Source organism: Phyllostomus discolor, chromosome 11 (genome assembly GCF_004126475.2).
Source record: "Phyllostomus discolor isolate MPI-MPIP mPhyDis1 chromosome 11, mPhyDis1.pri.v3, whole genome shotgun sequence".
Taxonomy (NCBI): Eukaryota; Metazoa; Chordata; class Mammalia; order Chiroptera; family Phyllostomidae; genus Phyllostomus; species Phyllostomus discolor.
Window position 1 is genome coordinate 78,264,984 of NC_040913.2, and position 21,768 is coordinate 78,286,751.

The 21,768-nt window shown below is 42.7% G+C and overlaps 1 protein-coding gene across 9 annotated transcripts in view; it reads right to left on the bottom strand.

The window, feature by feature from the left end:
- The window catches only part of RBPMS (RNA binding protein, mRNA processing factor), a 167,445-nt gene that overhangs the window by 88,510 nt on the left and 57,167 nt on the right, over positions 1–21,768 (bottom strand). For 7 of the 9 annotated variants that reach the window (XR_004899959.1, XM_036011655.1, XM_036011656.1 and 4 more), the window contains exons 2-4: positions 11,980–12,057; positions 8,766–8,804; positions 7,515–7,577 (exon numbers count right to left, since the gene is read on the bottom strand). The exons of 1 other annotated variant lie outside the window; for it this stretch is intronic. Coding sequence is in view for 7 of the 8 variants with exons in the window: in XM_036011655.1 (XP_035867548.1) it covers positions 7,515–7,577; positions 8,766–8,804; positions 11,980–12,057 (180 nt within the window). In the remaining variant the exon portion in view is untranslated. Of the gene's footprint in view, positions 1–7,514; positions 7,578–8,342; positions 8,404–8,765; positions 8,805–11,979; positions 12,058–21,768 lie in introns of those variants that run through there. One more of the 9 variants, XM_036011657.1, reaches the window with a different exon arrangement.

Below are 21,768 nucleotides of genomic sequence, written 5' to 3' on the forward strand. Positions count from 1 at the left end.
GTGTCCTCGTCAAAGAGCCCAGTGATCACCTCACACATTATAGGTTAGTTATAATTAAGAAAAAACAACTCCTGAATATAACAAGTACTGGCGAGGACATGGGAAAACTGGAACCCTCATAACATTGCTGATGTGAGTATAAAATGGTACAGCACTATAGAAAAGTTTGGAGGTTACTACAAAGCTAAAAATCTAATGACCATACCACTGAGCCATTCTATTCCTAAGCATATATGCAAAGGAATTGTCCTAGCCAGACAGACATTGGTACAGCAATATTCACTGATGCATTACTCACAAAGGCCAACAGGTGGAAGCAGCTCCTAAGGTTCATCAACAGATGGACAGATGGATAAGCTGAAAGTGGTATACCCATACAATGGAATATTACAGAGCCAAAAAGAGTATTTTGATACATTCAACAACATGGATGAATCTTGAAAACATGCTAAGTGAAAGAAGCCAGACCAAAAAGACAAAGTTTTATATTAAAAACAGGCAAATTAATAGACACAGAAAACAGATTAGAGGTTACCAGGGGCCAGTGGGTTGGAAAAATGGGGATGTGTGCTTCATGGTGACAGATTTTCTGGCTGGGGTGATGAGAAGGTTTTGGAAATATCAACAGATAGTGGTGATGGTTGCACAGCATGACAAACGTAATTAATGCCACTGAATCATAAGCTTACAAGTCATAAAAATAGCAAATTTTGTCGTATGTCATGATTAAAATAATATTGACACCACAAAAAACTGAATTGCATACTTCAAGTGGGCAAACTATAAAGATGTATGGTGTCAGGTGATTACCAGACTTACTGGGGGGTTCACTTCGTAAACCATGTAGATGCCTGACCACTGTGCTGTACTACAGAAATCAATACCATATTGAATGTCAACTGTGAGAAATAAGATTTTAAGGGCAAGTTATGTAGTATGTGAGTTATATCTTAATACAGTAGTTTAAAAAGAACCCAATGGTCTTAGGGTGCAATGATAATTAAGAGAGCACTCACTCAGCAATCTCCAACCAGTGTCCTGCAAGAGCGACACTGGTGTGCCGCGAGAGTCTTTACGGCATGCAGCACCTGACTCTTGAGTCAGGGGCGCTGACCTCTTTTCCCCTAGATTGTCAAATTAAAAGAGGACAACAGGCAACACACTAATAGCTGTCCACTGTGAATAAATAAAAATTACACCTATTTCTCTCATCAGATTTGCCAAAAATGTATTTTTTGGTCTGCTGCAGAATTTTAGTCATCAGTTTGGGTGTGTCCTAAGATGAAAAAGGTTGAAAATCGCTGACTTGGATCAATGAGTCTCATTTGACAGTAAAGCAAATTATGGCCAGCCTAAACGATACTTAGTTGTTAAGCCAATTTGCAATACATGGTTTGATACTGTCAGACTGCTGCAGTCCTGATATAATAATTTATAATAGAGCCTATGATAAAACCCACCCCCATAACAACTAGTTACAGTCAGGGGAGGCGAGTTCTCTAACAAATCGGCGTGTATACTCGAGAGCCCACACACAATGTTCGAAAGTACTTCGGAGGAGCCGACCCCAGCGCGGTGCAGGACGGTGCCCGGGAGGCACTGCAGACAAGCAGGGAGCACAGTGGGCCTGCTGGCCTGAGTGCTAACTACGGACCACGCTGACCTGTGAAACCATGGCCTCAGCGGGGCCACAGCAGCGACATCGGGGTCTTCACAGCTGGCAGGAATAACCAGAGGGGGCCTCATCCCACCCCTGCTCGGAGTCTTCATCCTCAGACCTGCCCTGCTTCCTGTGTTTCTTCTTAAAACTTCCACAGATCAAGTGTTCACTACCAGGCTAACTCTCAGTGGGACTGTATCCGATTTACATTCCCAAGTTATGCACCAACCCTAAAAATACTTGGATACTTGAGGTTATCAGCTCCCCCTTCCATTAGCATGGAAAACGGAGCACTGCCGGTCGGTCAAGAGATTACAACTGTGTGTGGAGGGGGAAGCACAGGTCACACTCTGCTGTCGGTCTGAAGAATGAATGGGGTTTCTAGCCATGTGGATTGATGGAAACACAGATAACCTGACGCGAAGTCTGGGTTTGGGTTACTTTCAGTGAATTTGGGAGTTTCTACTAGAAAAACAAAATATACTATATTTAATGTAGAAGATATGAGTAATCCCTGATACAAGTTCAATGTTACCAGACAACTCAATCTGAGCTTTTCCATGAAATTATCAAATTCACTGAAGCATAATCACAAAATAGAAGACAGTAAGTGGGTTTAAAAATCAGTCGTTACAAGAAAAGACTAACTATTAATACTCACAACTAAGCCAGAGAGCAACCAAAGCACAGAAATAATAGCAAGAAGAGAAGCTCCAAACACAGAGAAGCGGTTCCTAACATTGAGAACTACTCTGTAACGAGGGACTTACTGGACTGAGGCTTGCGTTACTCAACAGCAGGATCAAATAAAACATTACAAAATGGAACTTTCCCCAAAGAAATGTGAGGAAAAGCTTTTAAAAGCCTGGACGGATGACACAAGGAGAAAATTTTGTAACAGCCATGATGAGCATCACATGTTTTTAATTCACTAGTTAGAAAAGACGACCCTGAAAAGAAGCACAATATACTGGGCTGTAGAGAAGACGTGTCAGCTTCATGATAAAGTGCATTACCCTAAAGGGGCCCGTTTTTTCTCCAGAGAGAAGAAACCCAGCTCCACAGTCACACACCACGGTCATTTGTCCTGGACCACATGAATTAAACAGTCTGTCACTGCCACCAGGATGGAGATGCAAGAGGCCTATATTTTTTTAATTATCTTTTTTGTCATGCTATTACAGTTGTCCCAAATTTCCCCACCTCCACCCAGCCACCCACACTGCCTGAGGTAATTTCCACACCACTGTCCACATCCATGGGTCCTGCATATATAGTGCTTTGGCTACTCTATTCCCTATGCTGTACTTTACATCCCCATGAATATTCTATAACTACCTACATGTACTCCTTAATCCCTTCACCTTTTCACCATCCACTCAACCCCCCTCACATCTAGTGACCATCAAAATGTTCTCTGTATCTATGATGCTGTTTCTATCCTGCTTGTTTTATTTTTTGGTTCTCTTAGATTCAATTGTTTTATTGCCATTTTATTGTTCATATGTTTGATCTTCCTCTTCTCAAAGAAGGCCCTTTAACATTTCACACAATACTGGTTTCATGGTGATGAACTCCTTTAGTTTTTTCTTGTCTGGAAAGCTGTTTATCTGTCATTTGATTCTAAATGATAGCTTTGCTGGGTAGAGGAATCCTGGTTGTTGGCCCCTGCTTTTCATCACTTCGAATGTTACTTGCCAATTCCTTCTAGCCTACAAAGTTTGAGAAATCAGCCAACAGTCTTATGGGAGTTCCCTGGTAGATAACTACTTTCCTCTTCCTGCTTTTAAGATTTTCTCTTTGTATTTAACCTGCAGCATTTTAAGTATGATGTATCCCAGAGCAGGCCTCTTTGGGTCCATCTTGTTTGAAAATCTGTGCTTCCTGGACTTGTGTATCTATTTCCTTCACCAGGTTAGAAAGTTTTTTTCATTATTTGTTTCAAATGGTTTCCAATTTCTTGTTCATTCTCTTCTCCTTTTGGCATCCTTATAATACAAATGTTGGCATACCTGAAGCTGTCCCAGGCTCCTTACACTAACCTCATATTTCTGGATGATTTTTTCTTCTTGTTGTTCTAACTGGATGTTTTTTAGTTCCTTATGTTCCAAATCACTGATTTGATTTTCATCTTCATCCACCATACACTGTTTCCCTGTAAACTGTTCTTTATTTCAATTAGTGAATTCTTCCTTTCTGAATGGACCTTTTTTCACACCGTTGAGGTTCTCAGTAAGTTCCTTGAGTATCCCTATAACCAGTATTTTGAACTCTGCATCTGATAGATTGCTTATCTCCATTCTGATTAGTTCTTTTTCTGGAGTTTTGTTCTTTTTTTATTTGGACCATGTCTGTCTCCTCATTTTGGCAGCCTCCCTATGTTTGTTTTTATGTATTAGGTAGAGCTACTATATCTCCCAGGCTTGACAGAGTGGCTTAATGTAGCAGGTGTCTTACAGGGTCCAGTGGCACAGCCTCCCCTGTTACCCAAGCTGCAGACTCAAGGTGTGCCCACTGTGTGACCTGTGTACAGCATACAGCCTCTTGCCGTAGTTGAGACTTGATTGCTGTTAGCATGTCCAAAGTCAACCATTGCCTGTGTTCAGTCCAGGGTCACACAGCGTTAGCTTCAATACAAGCAATAGATAGCTGCTACTTGTGCTGGGCTTGCAGGTACCTAGGAGAGGCCAAACTATGAACCAAAGACAGCTGCGGCTAGTGCCAGGCCTGGGGCAACTTAGCAATAGGTAAAGGGCTTGCTGAAGCCATATGCTGCTTGTTTGAGACAATTTAGAAAAATCTGAAGCATGGGGCAAGACAAGCCATTCATATGGAAAAGCCACTGGAAATAGCTTGGGTGGGTCTGAGAGTCAGGCAGAGCAGGGTCATGAGGAATCACCAGGGTGGGGCAAACTCCATAGGATGATGGAGTCTCAGATAAGGCACCCATCTGCTGGTTCTCTGGGAGAGTGCTCAGAAAAGGTACAATGGTCTCTGTCAGCACTTCTGTCTGGGAGAAAGCAGATTCCCAGCTCTTGCCCTGATATCGGATAATTCAGTTCCCCCCTGTACGTCTCTGATGTTTTCCATCTGCTGCCCCAGGGCTACAGCTTAGAGAGTGAGTGCAAGTGAGTTCTTACATGGGCCCTTTAAAAGGAACTGTCCGGGATTCCAGAAGTTTCTGTCTTCCACAGCCTCAAATCCAACCTGCAGACTCAACCCCCACTGGTTATTACAGACAGAAGTTATGGAGATTTATCTTTATGGCACTGGAACCCTGGGCTGAGGGGCCTGCTTGGAGCTAGGACCAACCTCCCAACCCCACGCATGAGATATCCCTCCCAATTTTTATCTCCCACCTGTGGGTGTGGCACCAGCCCATTCCTCGTGGCCACCCCTACCAGTCTTGACGTGGCTTCGTCGTCAATACCATAGTTGTTGGACTTCCATTCAGCTCAATTTCTGATGGCTCTGAATGATGGTTGTTCTACAGGTTAGTTGTAATTTTGATGCAGTTATTCAAGAAGGTAAACCATGTTTACCTACACTGCCACCTTGACCCTCTTTTGGGGGGCCTACTTCTATTTGTAGCATTCATACTCTCTAGGTCTCAGTTCCCTGAGCTGTAACAGGATGGCTTCTAAGGCACAAAGACCTCTAATACTCCATTGTATAAAAGTTAAAAACACTGAGAGAGATCAACCAGGAGCATAATAAATGCCCTATATTCACAAGTCAGCCTTGGAGCAGAAGAAAGCTCATGTTCAATACCCCTCAGGTAAATATTAAGAGTTACCCTTACGTCCACAGAGCAGGACAGAAATTTACAAGCGTCTCTTGGAATTCTTCCCAAATTACTAATACATGAGCAACAGACAGAATTAATGATTAAGGGAGAGGGTGCTGTCAAAGGCTTGCTATGAGAGAAAAAAGAAGGAAGAGCTGAGCACAAGAGGAACCTAAAACTAGAACTCAGGTCAAGAAAGCTCAATGACCTGGGGCCATTTGATGGAGGGATGGACTTAAACATCTCTATCATCATGTTACACAGCACAGCTCAATTAACTGACGTTTATAATGACATCACTGTTAGGCACCAAATAAATGTGAAATTATATTGCTGCACTCTGCTTAATAAGGCAAGAAAACACAGCTTATGACTATGACCATTTAATAATCTAGCTCACAAAGGAATGTTGCCTTCAGATGAGAGAGGTAACTAACTAAGACCCTAATGTTCTTCAGACAGAGAGTCAGTGACATCTTTATGTACATAGCACAGATCCAGTAAGGCAATGGAGAGTCCATTCTGTGAACAAGTTTCAGCTGCTGTTACATCCTTTGTAAGAACAATGAAAAGAATCCGGTGAGCACTTCACCTAACATAACTTTGGAGGACCTAGAACATTTCTGCATTTACAAAGCTATCACCTGGTTAGAATGAAAGAAAACACTGTTTGAGTAGAAATTATAGTGTAGTTTTAGAGTTTAAATTTTTTTGAGAAAATTCTGGTTGTATCCATGTAATGCAAATATCAAGAAATAACTTTTATGCCAAAATTTTCAACTATACAATTTGCTTTACTGTGTACCACTGGTAATCAACAAATAATTGGTTTACATGCTCTGGGAGAGGAACAGTGTAAATAAGCAGTTTTTCTGACCAGAAGGTCATTTATCCAAATCCAGAAAATTTTGAGCTCTCTGATTTCTAAGACTTTCCTGTATGTTTTCATGAAAACAACAACAAAAAAACCCAATAGTAACAAGCAAATTCTTTCTTCTGAAAATGTATACATTTTTTTTCAAAGCCCCAAAACCTCTCAAGATTGTCACAATGACACCATTACGAGGACCTCACTCCCCTGGGCCACCAAGTCATGGGGATACCAGGTCTTTTCTACAGTCCCTCCCCAGCCCTTCCTCAGCACCCAGGAGCTCAGAGGAGCAACTGGCAGGGGAACTTCCAAGTTCCAAAGCAACACAAAGGCCAGTGACAAGTTCACAGAAGCTTATACCTTAACACCCAGAATGCAAACAGTCAAGTGGTCACTTTCCTTTCAAGAAGCACCCTAAACACTTCTGGCTGCACTGATCAACCTTTATTCACAGTTGCTTGGGCCATCTGCCTGGAGAAGGATGGAGCCAGGCTCTTCTCTGAGAATCTTCACCTGAGGATCAGCTCTAAGCATTCGGAGCCCAATTAAACTGGCTTCTTTCCACTGTATCTCGGCCTGCTTCCCTTAACTTGTTTTGCTTTTCAGCATACCAAAGGAGAAAAATATTGACTAAAGTAGAACTGGTAAAAGCTTCACAACATATGGCAGACGAGATGCCTGCAAACCAGATACAGCTATACTCTTCGGTTACAGTTTACTCTCACTGTATCACACTGCAAAATGTCTTTTGGGAAAGCCATACATGCAAGTTTTTAATCATTCAGAAAAACGACAAAGACCTGTTTAAAAACCAAAAAGCTACATACCTAAAATAAAACCTCATGAAATAAGAAAAGCCAAGATTGTGATCTATTCTTGGCTTAGGCTTAGCTCTGAGAGTATAATGATGGCCAAACGAGGCCGTACACCACCAAGGGATATGATGGGACTGCATTAAAATAAGACTCACATCATCAGGTATTTTGAGCATTATAGCTGAAGCTAGAGAAGACCAAGTATTACTTAATAGTTTGCACATCTGACCACAATCCCAAGAAAAACCTCTTTTGAGGGCTCATTAAATTGATGAACCCTTCCCTGTTACAGTGAGAAGTCATATTCCTTCCATTTCAGGTTCTGCAATGTCCCCCCCACCTCGCAAGGACCCCCGCCCCAACGATTACATAAGTACTCACATTCAAAGCATTCTTCGCAGCTTCTGCTTCTGAGCGACTGTCAAAACTGACAAAACCTACGGGCTGAGGAAAGAAAAGCAAATATGAAGGAAAAAAATCAGAGGCTACCTATTTTTCTGGGTCAAAGGTGATGTCAAACTGAAGGGCTAAGATAAAGAAATGACCACAGGCATTTGTGTGGAAATAAGAAAGCCAGTCCAGAAGAATCATGAGTCAGTGGTTTAGCTAAATTTCTAACACAAATCAAAGGGATTGTGAGGATGGTTCTTCAAGGGCATAGCTGGGGATTTAGAGAATCATAAAAATAACCTAGAAGAGGTAGGAAGGTGAGCAGCAGTGAACAAGGAAGTAGAGGAAAACTTGGGTTGAGAGTGTCTATGCTCCCAAATTGAATTCCATGTACCTCAGGTTCTTCATCTTTTAAGGTAGCAAGAGAACCGAATCACCTTTTGGTGTCAGTGCAAGGCACACAATGACACAGTTAGAGAAGCCCTGTACTCTCAACCGCACAATCCAAATTGCAAAATGACCCTTTCCATCGCAAATCCCAAGGGATGCCTTTCAAAAGTCCCGTGTTTGAGTAGGTGTGCAGACCACACTGTTCCAATGAAAGAGAAAGGGGCCATAATCCCTTTGGACTCAGTATCTGTCAGTCCAGAAGGATACTAGCAACATAGCTTGTTCCTGATGAACCAGAGAATGCCTCACGGAGTGACGAACAGTGATTGGGAGGTGAGCGTGCTGAGTGTTCAGCATTAGAGGGGGAAAAGCAAACAGCTGAAAATGTTCAAGAAGCTTGCAGGGACTATGAGGGTCACTGATTACCACCTCCATTCGGGGTTTGAGAGAGAACATGATTCTTCACCACCAGATACTCATACCGATTGTGAGAGTCTGCCTGTTTAACCTTATTAAAAAAAGAAAACAGGAAAGAATTGGGAATAAATGTGAATCTGGATAATAATTGCTTTGAATATACAAACAAATCCCAATATAACTATGCTGGACGCATTGCATTTGCCTTCCTAGGGGCTGGTCCCAGGTATCCTAGCTGGAGACTATGGAATCAACAAACCATTTTCCCGTGCTAATCCCTAACCAAGCTCACTCTTATTTTTAATACAACAACAACAACAAAATAAAATCCTGACGAGAATAAAGAATGCTGAGCCCTAGTAACATTCCTGAAGAAAAAGTCAATTCAAACTTTTTGTGGATGTGATCATTTATATGCAAGTTTAAAACTCTTACCTGCTTAGACGTGAGCTTTATAAGAGAACCCTCATAGCCCTGAAAAGGAAAAACAAAATAAATTCAGACTAAAAAAAAAAAAAAGTGTTGGGGGAAAAAGCAGTTATAATAGCACCTTCTCAAGTAAAAGTGAGTGCTTCATGACTATTGGCTACTTCTTTTCAGAAATGCCTGTACATTCACTGGGAAAGCAAATAATACACACAGGCCCTTGCCCATCTTTACAGATGCCTATGCCTGCACACTCGGGTCCTAGAAGAAATCAAGCCCTGAAATTCATGCATTTTTATTTGTCTCTTTTTATTTTTTCATGAAATTATGCAATGGTAGCACAATCGGTATCTCTGTCAATAGCAGATCTTTATTCAATAGAACCAGGAGAGAAAAGGGGGTAAATTTCCTAACATAGGAAGGTAAGAGTATGTGATAACCTGGTCATGTATTTGCTATAAAACACCAACAATGACACATTAAGAATGCCCTGTACCCTTGGATGATCACTTCGTGATTTATATAAATGCCTAATCAACATGATTGAACGCCTAAAACTAATATAATACTGTACATCAACTGTAACTGAAAAATAATTTTAGAAAAAGAATGCACTAGGTAAAACTTATTCATCAAAACTTCAAAAGGTTAAGAAAGGTTAAGCAGGCAGTGATGCCCAATTCTGCTGAGTCCCTTTGCTTGTTTATTAAATCGGCCAGTGTCACGTAGATATTCCGACTGCGATGCGCAAAAACTCCCCGTCGGGGTTTTACTCCAGTTCACCCTCAAGGAAGACAGAAACACTCCCTTCAACCCCTCCCCTCCCTCCTCCCTGGCCCCGCAGCATGTGGATGACAAAGTGTGTTTATTTCTGAAAACAATCAGTGGCTGGTGGCTTGCCCTGATGGATGACACAGAGGGGGGACCACCACCTGACACGCCCGACCGCCGCACATATCAGTGTGGAGACAGGGCTGCGGACGAGGGTCAGCCTCCAGGGACGGTATTTAATTAAGAGGGGTGTTAGAAATGTGGCAGGGTCCTGACTTGAGCGCAGCGTTCTGGGCAGAGCCTTGGGACTGATCCATCCTCGTATCTTCCCAGCACAGAACTACGTGACCCATTAGCTACCGCGAACATTTCACCTCACAGGCCTTGGGCTCTTCTGGCCAAAGAGGTCGTGATGTGCAGCCCTGCCTCGTCTTTTTTAAGGTGCTTTCTCTGAAAAGCCCAGAGGTTTAAACACCCTGAAGGCCTCAGCGGCAAAGGACAAATGGGTATTTCACTCAAGTAAAATCCCACTGGCAGGAATATATTGTGCTCTTAAGTCACAAGAAGGGCATTAGTATCACAAAGCCGTTCAGAACAGGGATGGCAGACTCAGACTGCTTGGGTTTGAATCTCACCCCTGCTGTTCATGATGTGGGCAAACTGGAGCAAAACCGATTCAACGCTCGAAGCTTTGTTTTCCTCACTGGCATAAATGAGGCCAAGCTGTCCTAAAGTTCTGTGATGAGAATTAAGTGAGATTGTTCATGTAAGGGGTTTGCCAGCTGAACCACTTTCTCTCTACACGTATGGGAAACACAACAGTATTTTGTCCATTAAGATCAATTAGCTTACAACGTCCTCATCCTACGAAAGGGACGGCAGAATTTGCAGCCCTGCACAGGAAGCTGAGGACGTTCTGTCAGGTTGACACTCTCTTCCTTCCCACAGCACCTTCGCTTTGTTCCCACTTCCTCTCAGCTAACCTCCTGTCTAAGCTTCCTCTTCCTCCCCACGGTCACCGGTCACCGTCAGGGTCCTGATAAGGCAGCCAACCGCTGTGCCGCCACGGGCACTACCTGCCTATTGAGTCAGGGGCACTGACTTCCTTTCCTTCAGGTTGTCAAATTAGAAAAATGACAACGGCCAACACAACAATAGCCATTCAGTGGGAATGAATCAAAACTACACCTAACTTTTGTCAGATCAGAAAAAAAAAAAAAAAAAAAAAAAAAAAAATTTTTTTTTTTGGCGTGCCACAGAATTTTACTAATTAGTTTATGTGTGCCACATGATGAAGGTCAAAAATTGCTGCAGGAAGGGGCTGGCTGTCAGAATGGATTTTTGTCTGAACAGTGGTTTCTTGACACATAAACTGGACTCTATTTTATCTTTGTTGGTATTAACTGGCTGCCCCCTGGATCCTCCCTATTCCCTTCCTACACAGCTGTTTTCAGCGGTCACATCCGCTTGCTCTCCCTAAGAAGCTAGATCCTATCCTCAGCCTGCCCCGCATCTATGGCTGGAGTCCTTCTTCAATAGGGACATATGTCTAACCAAAAACCAAGGTGGTCCACTGCCTAATTGTCAGTGTGGCCCCAGCTGGCATCATTTACTCAATGACCAGCTCAGGACACGGGCTCTGAACTTATCATGACCTCCAGGTTCACTCCCTGAGAGCCAGGGCCTCCAGCCCACAGCTCGCCCCGTCCTAGCTTCCGACCCTCCACAAGCTGGGCTTCCAGGTTTTGCCTTGGCAGCATGCTTATTTCAGCTTCAGCCTGACTTCCTCTGAGGTTTCCAATCCCAGATACACTAAGTATCTCTAAAGCAGTTTTATCTCAATAGTTACACTGCACTGAGTATCTCACTAAGCACCAGGAAAGATCACTCTCATACAACACTTGAAAATTTTGTCCTTCCTATCCTTGCAACTTAGGATATTATTCCCATGAAAAAAATAATGGTGTTAGGTTCATACTCTAATTCATAAAAGTCAATTTAACCTATGATGTTCCCAAAGAATAGTTCTAACAGAACTATTTCAACTAATAATCTCCTGAGGATAATGCTGGATTTATATTATTGTGTTTGAAGCGTAAGTGCACAATCACTAATTGATAGCATGTTTGGTTATCTGTACCTAGAAGACACCCTGAACTGGCGGAGGACACTGAGGCTGCTCTACACAGAAGAGACAGATACACGCTCACACCAGTGAGAGAGAGACTTCTCCAGACTGGCTGTCGGGAGGACAGAAGGCGGTTTCTGCCTTTCCTAAGTGAGACTGCACACTAGAGCTGAGTTGTTAAATCCCCACGACTCACGGACCTTTTAAAAATAGCACCATATAGGGCACTTTCTCAAAATTGTATTTCTTCCTCCAAAGAGACCTTAGAAAGCTTCTACTCACACGTTTTGCTTCCTTTCACAATGTCTGAAACAGAAAAGGTACCTTGAATGGTCTGAAAAGCAGGTAGAGCTCCCGAGGTTTGATGTCCAGAGGGAGACCACTGACAAACAGGGTCCGGACCTGGAAGAGACATGAGAACCGCTCAGAGGAGTGGAATCCAGAGACTCGCTCTTAGTGCAATTTCAAAACCACGTCTTCAGATACTCCATGCATCCTGCCTACTTCATGAGCATTCAATGACGCAAGAACACTCTAATGTTAAGATGACATTAAGTTAACTCTCTTCTTTGTGGGTTATTCAAAGTGAACTACCTCTAGCTGGTTTAAATTCATGAACTGACTTCCTTCCCAACTAGCCATTGTCCAGTTCTAAAACTGGGGGGGTGGCGGGGGAAGGATCCAGATAATTACATTATTAGCTTTAGAAAAATGCCACAAGGGTGGACAACCTACCATTCCTCTGCTCTGATCAAATGGACACAGTATGTGGTTCAAAACTAAAATCAAAGCCATTTATTTTCTCTTGCTTGTCCTGCCACTGCTTCCTGCATCTGCATTAATCATCACAGTAATTTTAAATAAGTGGAAGTTTATTGAACAATTCAAACACATCTAAATAGTAGCCAAAACGCTTACCTGCACCTTCTCAGTTCCAAAACAGGGACAGACCTCACTGACGGACAACTATAAGGCCTAGGGTACAAGCTATCTTTATCTTTATCCTTTAGCCTCTAGCATTTTAATTATGATGTGTCTTGGAGTGGGCCTCTTTACATCTACAGATGTACCCACAAAGCTATCATTCAGAATTGAAGGACAAAGAGATTCCCAGAGAAGAAAAAAAAATGAAAGGAGTTCATCATCACCAAACCATTATTATACAAAATGTTAAAGGGACATAATTAAGAAAAAGAAGATCAAAACTATGAACAATAAAATGGCAATACACACATATTTATCAACAATTGAGTCTAGAAAACAAGCTAAGCAAACAAGAACAGAGACAGACAGAATCATAGGTAGAGAACACATTTTGATGGTTGCCAGATGGGAAGGGTTGTGGGGCAATGCGTGAGGAGGTGAGGGGATTAAGAAGCACAAATAGGAAGTCACAGAACAGCCATGGGGATGTAAAGTGCAGTATAGGTAATGGAGTAGCCAAAGAATCTATACGTGTGACCCATGGACATGAACAACGGTGTGGCGATGGCCTGAATGAGTGGGGTACTGGGTGGAGGCGGGCAAAGGGGAAAACCAGGACAACTGTAATAGCATAATTAACAAACTGCCATTTTAAAAAAAGGATTTGGGGAGTTAACATAGGAAATAAACTCCCAATTACAGTACGAATCTAAAGAAGATGGCTCCACAAACTTGCAAGTCCAATAATTTAGCAACAACACCACTAGAAATCTGGGGGCTATCAACATCACTTGATATAAATGAAGGTTCACCTGCATCCATGAAATATAATATGCAACCAACAAAAATGACATTCAGGAAAAAAGTACATATTGTTTGGGTTTATTCTGGGCAACAACCCACCGACACACACGTATGTGGAGAGGGAGAATGCCTTGTGGGACATATACACACCCCAACATGTTTATGTTTCCATGGCTTCGTCCTGAGTGGTAGGATCAGAAGTGATTTTAGTGGTTTTTATTAGTAGTTGTTTTTCCTACCTTTCCACAAATAAGCATGTATTAGATACTGTAATTTACTTTGTCGAGAATTATCTTTTTTAAATACTTCGCTTTCTTGATGAAATTATAAATAATGTCAATTTTTACAATAAAAATTGTCAGGTCTAGAGAGAAAACTCTTCTATGAAAGTATTTCGGAAACAGGAGAGATTCTTCATGTCCCCACAGGAAGCTGTGACACGAGGGGGACCGCTGGGCCTCCGTTTGCCTCTCGCCCACGGAAGACGACAGGAGGCTCAAGGGAACTCCGTGTCGCTCGTCAGATTAGAGGCAAACCAATAACACGCCGGACATTTTATTGACACGTGGAAGCAACTTAAATTCCCTAGGATCCCACGGAGCCAACGCCTTCTCAGAGGCCTGCCAGGATATGCCGCTTCCCGCTGAAAAGCTGTTCTCTCCTCTGATAGGACAGATTCACTGACGAGGAGTCATAACTGTTAAATACTTACATTATGAAGTATGTAAGTATTTAGTAATGACTAAAGGTCACTAAAATGTGCGTGGCTTGGAATCCACGTGCTTTAAAATCATTTCTGGACTACCTCAGGCTAGTGAACTTGGAAGAAAAAAAACCTCTTCTTCGATATGTGATTCATACTTTCCTATGAAGTCCAGGTGACTGAGACCTGGAACCTTGGGCCAAGCTGGAAACACTTCAGTTCCCTTGCTCTTCTCACCACCACTCTTCTCATCGGAGCCACTCACTGACAAAGCACCCTGCACTGCGTCTTCCCAGGGTCTATGGGGATCACAAAGGTTAAGATGTGACTTCTGACTGCGGGGAACTTAGCGTCAGGGAAGGAAGCAGAACATGCCCCCTGACCTTCCATAATAACAGAAGGAGGCCTAACTCATTCACAAAGTAACCAACTGCAACCCAAAACAGTGAGCTACAATTTTAAGAAATACATAAATCCATGATCAAATACTCAGAAAGAAAATTTTCCCCAAACAAGTGAGAGGCACGAAACGAACTTCTGTGGCAGGTCCACCATGATCCTGGGCGGGCCTTAACTGACCAGCAGTGTCTGAGGACACAGATGTGCCTGGCGCCATGCCTCCAGCGGCCCAGATGTTTCCTTCATTGGACACATGGGGAAACACACTTCTCAGTCAAGGACACAACACGCCTTATGGAAGTTCGAGACGTGAAGCTGCTGACAGCTCTGTCCCACAGGGACTCCAGTGGATTCTGTGGATGCACCCCCCCCACCCCCCCACTTCATCTTTACCTGAAGAAATAATACCGAACAGTTCCAAAGGAACAAATGCTAGGAGAAATCATCCTGAGCGAGAGCCTTCTTGACTCAGCTATTATGTATCATTTCACCAGAGGCCACAGCTACATTTTGGATAAAACTAACCATGTGTTCTTAAGTGGTAGTGCCAGCTTTCAGTGGGAAAGACAAGCCACATTTCTGTGACTGACTTCTAATTTAATAAACTCTAACTCAGTAAGTAAAGCCATTCTGTCAGTCTTAAGCTTTCCTGGAGAGAAAGGCCAAACAGGCCTTGAAATGGAAAGGCCCTAATCTTTAATAAATAACAGGCATTAATTATCTTGTAACTAATCTAAACATCCAAATAAAAACCAATGGACACTGCTTGTTAATTTCAGTACACTGCAGAGAATCATTGTGTATACTTTTCAGTAAGCGGCCACATCTGGTATATACCAGTGTCCAAAGACTAGGGAGCATTTTCTGTGTATGTTTTACTTGTTTAGATAAAGGTCTCGGGGATCATCCTCTAGCTACTCTGAGCTGAGACCTCCCCACGTTCCTCTTAAATTGATAGAGGATGGGGAAAGACAATTTCTCATTTTCTAATGATTCATGAATAACTGTACAGTCACTCCTTTGAAAGATTCTAATGAGTAAAACCAGGGGGATGCTTCTCTAACCTTCTACCCTCTGCAAGCTTTCCCTCCACCTACCCACATTTTTAAACATACAGCTACAGACTCCACAAGAAGCTTTCAGATGTGGTGTGTGTTTAAATCATTCTTTTGGAGTAATCATTCTTTGTAATACACAGTGGATTCACAGGTAAGAACTTTCAATGGGCATTGTAGAATTTGAGGGTTTTGTTTGTTTGTTTGTTTGTTTGTTTGCAGTGGGTAGCACAGTCCTAGGCACAGAGGGCACACTGCATAAATACCCCGTGGCTGATTTTAGAACAACATTGTGTATCCATGGGACGCAGTGAGGGAGTGTTTACAAGCACCACTGCTGACCACACAGCAGCGAGAATGAGGGACCACATTTCCCAGTCAGTCATATCAGGACAGTCATAGCTGCATCAACTGATAAACACACATGACAAAAAGGCAAAAGAGGTTCACATTATAAGAAATGGCAACTGAGGAGAGGAAAGAGAGAAATGAGACAAAAACAACCAGAATCAAGGCAGAGAAATGAAAAAGACAAAACCACCAAAGACCACCAAAAATTTCAGGACTACACATCCATCTTCAAGGACAGGGTGACCCATACAGTAAAATAGCTCACATTTCAACTGATGTCTGAAACACACTTATGCACAAGTCAATCCAATTTCAACAAAGGTATGTAAATGTATGTAATTCACAAAGTTTTTAACGGATGCTCAAACTCACTAGTGAGCACATGTAAAATGACGGGTAGGTATACCTGTATCTACAAGAAAGTTCTCAATCATTAGGTTAAAAAAAAAGGAAATAAAGTTCTCAATCATTAGGTTAAAAAAAAGCAAACACTAGAAATTGTTCACAATCCCAATTTACTCCTTTCAGTGTTTTTTTTTGTAACTCAGTATATGCTCAAGTTTTAAAAGGTCTTGAAAAAATGTACAACCCTGTATACCTAATTCCCTACATGTTAATAGTAAGGAGTTCTGTATGTTTACAGTGGAGAGAGACTGGGTGCAATTTATAGAACATTTTATATATTTATACACTTTGGTGTTTAAATATTTGTAACAATAAACTTTTTGTTAAAGAGAAAACAAATACAAACCCAAAGGTATCTCCTTCCTTGGCAGTATAAACCTCAGGTCCTACCCATCCTCGTTGACCTTAGGAATTGTCATTTTCCTGTCCATCCTTGCTCCAGAGGGACAAACTTGATCTCGCAGAAATATTCGTTCATGAATTTGTCCCTCACGTCAATTCTGACCACAAGTCAGTGGGTCCTCATGCTCTGAAAGTCCAGTCTAACCTAGGAGGGGCACCAGTGCCTCTGAGACAAGGCCACAGGACTGGGACCGCCCCAGCTGCAGTCTAAGGGTGTCCTCGCCTTGTGACCACTCTACTCTCCACTCAGACCAGAAGAGAGGGATCACTCACTCCCCCACACCCGAGCGAGTGCCATCTCTTTTCTGCGAGACCGCACTGTACAAACTCGGTTTCAGGGACAGAGAAGTTCAGCAGAGCTCCGCATTTCTGTGCGGCCTAACCCTCACAGAGCTGGGGTATTGTTAACCCAAAAGGCGGGGGAGGGGTGTTCCAGAGCCTTGTTGGTAAGTTTTACATAATGGTTAAATTACTTCATGCTTTTAAAATGAAGTATGAACGAAATGAGTTCTTTGCTTATTCTGTACGCACCAGCTGCAACACCAACGTGCAGGACTGAACTCTGCTGAGGACTGCTGGCCATCTCACCTGCAAAGGCGGCTCTTTGTTGGCCTGCTGCGACTTCCCATTCCCGTCTTGCCACCATGGAAACAGAGTATCACAACCATTAAAATGGACCGTCAAGCCTATAATTCTGATTGCAACTCAGCAGAATCTGAGCAGCCTTTGGTCAACTTACAGTTCTTTGTTGGCACTGGTTTCGGGTAGGAGCAGATGGTCAGGTTTCTTTTTCCTGACAATGGCCATCTATTGCACTTGAAGACTCACCCCTTTGCTAGCCCCAGGAAGGTATGTTTTGGTTCAGGAGTTCAGGTTGCTATAGACACCAAGGACTGACTAAACATAGGATAGAAAGGGTCACTACACTGACTCCAGTTTTGTTTTAGCTTTAAACTGATAATGGCTCTTTTCTTTCTAAAGGAAAAATCCACATAATTACCCACAATGCACACCTCCCTGGTTTTAGGGTGCCCACTAGTGTTTGCCCTGGGTTCTACTGGGTTGGTTGACCCTATCTGTAGGATGTCCAAATGTATACCTTGATTTAGGGCCCATGGAAACCAGGTCCTTTTGCCAAGGTAGCCAGAAAGTGTCCAGCAGGATCCAGAAAGGAAGAGAGACTCCTGGGAGAGCACAGGTGGAAGGAGGAGTGTGGCATCCCGTAAACTCACATATGCAGGGCCCAGAACATGCACAGAGAACTGGGGACGGCAAGTGATTACTAAGTATACCGTGCTTAATGAACTAGGTTCATTCCCAGTGTCAATTTATAATCAGATGGTCTCATAATCTCTCACTTTGATAGGACTTCTTAAGACCAAAGTCCAATCTAGGCTACCTCTGGCCTCTGCTATACATTAGTATAAAAGGATAAGAGACAAAGAGAAAATTTCTAGAGTTTGAAAACTGCCCAGGAGATGTGTCTGTACATGTAAGCACCTAACCTCAATATGAAGAAATTTCTGCCCTGGCTGGTGTGGCTCAGTGGATTGAGCAATGGCCTGAGAACCAGAAGGTTCCTGGTTCGATTCCTGGTCAGGGCACATGCCTGGGTCATGGGCCAGGTCCTCAGGTGGCCAGTTGGGGGCGAGAGAGACAGCCCACTGATGTTTCTCTCCCTCTTTCTCCCTCCCGTCCCTCTCTGAAAATGCATAAATAAAATCTTAAAACAAAACAAAACAAATTTCTATAGTGCTGTCAGACACAAAGGGAGGTGGGTAGCAAAGGCAAACCAGAAATTTAGGGCTTGGGTTAACCTAGATAAGAAATTAGATCTGTAAGTGTGTGCATGTGAGAACTTTCCCTCATTGTTAGTGAATTCACTGAATGCTGTCAACACAATACATTGTTGTCAGGTCCTTAGAGTTCAACAAGAACTTCCCTGTAAAGACAGGAAGCTTTACTCCTTAACCCTGGCCCTGTTTTTACTCCACCTTGGCTTCCTTGTTTCTTTTAGTCAACTTTCTGACAGCTGGTTCTGTTATCTGGTTAGCCAGTGGAATCCTACTCTTCATTCAATTACACTGCTTACATTGCTAAAACAGGAAGATTTAAAGATGTATGCATTAATCCACTGTATTGTAAACAGAAGTTTGCATTCTAATGCCTCAAAGTGCACTTGCCCTTAAAATTTTAATCCATTTGAGTGGCCTAAGTTGAATGTCAAAAACAAAACAAAACAAAACAAAAAAACCACCTGGCCTACCCACAATACAGACTTTACCTTGACCTACCAAAATTACATATAAGCAGAGAATATGGAAAAGATCTTATCAAAACCCCATACCTCTCTTTCTGCATTGCTTGAGTGACTGTCATTTAACAAAACAGAGATCTGCTACTCAAACAAAAAAGTCATTCCACCTCTCCCCAACTACATAGAAAAAGCTATGCCACACAGCACACAAGAGTTCTTTATAGTCATTTAAAGCACCTGAAAAAAAATTTAGACTGTGGCAGATAACAGACCCACCACTGCCCAGGGCTCTAAAGGAGTGATTTTCAACAGGTGTGCTGCAAGAATTTTTAAAACATGCAATACCTGACTGTTTCATCAGGGGCACTGGCCTTTCCCCTTAGATTGTCAAATAAAAAATTGACAACAGCCAACACAACAACAGCGTTCAGTGCGAGTGCCCTGCCGTGTACCATAAATATACAAGTCATGTAATACAGCTGCATCTTACTGGTCACGTCACATAATAAGGTTGTGTCGCACTGGTTAATTCCTGGTATCAGAAACTCTTATATACAAGTACAGGCAACTGATTTCTAAAAAGTCACTTTGGAGCAAAAAGGGTAGGTAATTACTGCTATTATTTTTTGCAAACCAATCAAAATTACACCTACTTTTTGTCAGATAGGCAAAACATGTATTTTTTGGCGTGCCACAGAATTTTAGTAATTAGTTTATGCGCCATGAAATGAAAAAGGTTGAAAATCACTGCTCTACAGCATTCATTGCTTCTGACAGTCATGGACAAACTCCATCTGAGGGACCGTCACCTTCAATTTGCCATGCATTCTCAGTAACCGTCGCAATGCACCATACACGGTTCTAACAATAGAGAAGGTGTGGGAACTGCAAAACTAGAAAGAGGTGGAGAAGAGGTTTGCTTCCCAATATTTAGTTGTGGGAAACAACCCAATATCCATCCACCTTAAAACCTTTGGTGCCAGGTCAGCTCACCTTCAAAAATGAAGGCTCTTCCCCACGTGAGGGTGGTGAGCATCTGAGTACCAGGAAGTGGATGATGACAAAGTACCTGCGGAACAAACTCTATGAGGGAATGTAAAAATTAAGTCACAGTACCAGGAACAAGGCATAAAAGAGCCGTATGATGTATGTAAATATACAGATATGGATGAGTATAGAAATAAAGTCATTCTAACATTTTAATATGCACTTAAGAGGTTAAGTACTCAAAGCAGTAAAGCATATGTAGCTTTTTAAAAAAGACTCACGTGGAACCAGGCCACTGGGATCTCAATCCTGGTTCTGCAACTCACTAGATACGCATCTGGGACAAGTCACTTAACCTCCCCACTCAGAGGTGTCCTGACCTGGAAAAGGGGGATGATAACAGTCCCTACTTGTGGCAGGGTTTTTTTTAAAAGGTATTTTAAATTTTATTTTCAGAGAGACAGGAAGTGGGGCAGAGAAAGAGAGGGAGAGAAACATGGATCAGTTGCCTTTCACATACCCACAACCAGGGACCTGGCCCGCAATCCAAGCATGTGCCCTGCATGGGAATTGAACCAGTGACCTTTTGGTTCACAGGCTGATCCCAACCCACTGAGCCACACCAGCTAGGGTCCACTTGTGACAATTTTAAAATATGTCCACGAATTCTTTGTTGCCCCTCCCTTGATGAGGTGGAACTTAATTCACTTCCTTTTAGCAGGGATTTCACTTAGTGACTCACTTCAAATGAGCAGACTTTGGCAGAAGTGACAGTGTGTGACTCCTGACACTAGGTCAACAAGGGCACTGGGACTTCCTCCGTAGAGGAAAGCCTCTCTTGCATCATTTGCTCTGAGGAAAGGCAGATACCATGTCTTGATGACAATCAAGAAGCTCCTTGGGCCCTGGCTAGTGTGTCTCAGTGGATTGAGCACCAGCCTCTGAACCAAAGGGTCACCAGTTCGATTCCCAGTCAGGTCACATGCCTGGGTTGTGGGCCAGGTCCCCAGTAGGGGGGCGTACAAGAGGCAACCACACATTGATGGTTCCCTCCCTCCCTCTATGTCTAAAAATAAATAAATAAAATATTTTTAAAAAAGAAGCAGCAGCTCCTTGGGAAGGCCCACGTAAGAGACTGAGAGGTTTGGTGTCAAAAGCCCCATGAGTGAGTCATCGTAGATGCAGGCCTTCCAGCCCAGTCAAGTCTTCAGAAGACCGCAGCCCCAGCTCAAAACGTCTTGATGCCGTCTTCATGAGAGACCTTAAGCGAGATCCACCCAGCTAAGTCAATTGCTCAAGTCCTGACCTTCAGAAATGGTGAAGCAACAACTGTTCATTGTGTAAGCTGTCAAATTTGGGGGTAGCTTCTTACACAGAGTTGTCAAAGGATTAAATAAGTTAATAGATGTAAAGCATTTAGAGTTCAGTGCTTGGTTCATAGGAAGAACCCAGAAACAATACTCAAAATGAAGATGCTTTTTCATGCTCCAAGGGCAACCCCAAGACAGGCTTAAAATATTCATGCAACTGTTGCAAACAGGCTTAAAGAGAGGAAATAAAATAAGTTTGCACAGTAATAAAAGAACCTGCATAAGTTAAACTAGAAGTATTTCCATATTATAAAACCACAACAGTGACTCAAAGTCCCTTCACCACCTGCTGTCTTTCTACCTCTTTAGAAAGCCACGAGCGGGTCCCATTCCAGCCAGCACCCCACCACTCTCCTGCTCCTCACGCCTTCTCTTAAACCCTTTTCTTAAAGCCTTTTCATCCTTTTTCCTCTTTCAACTTGTCACATCCAGGAAATGTGTTTCTCTTTCCATTCT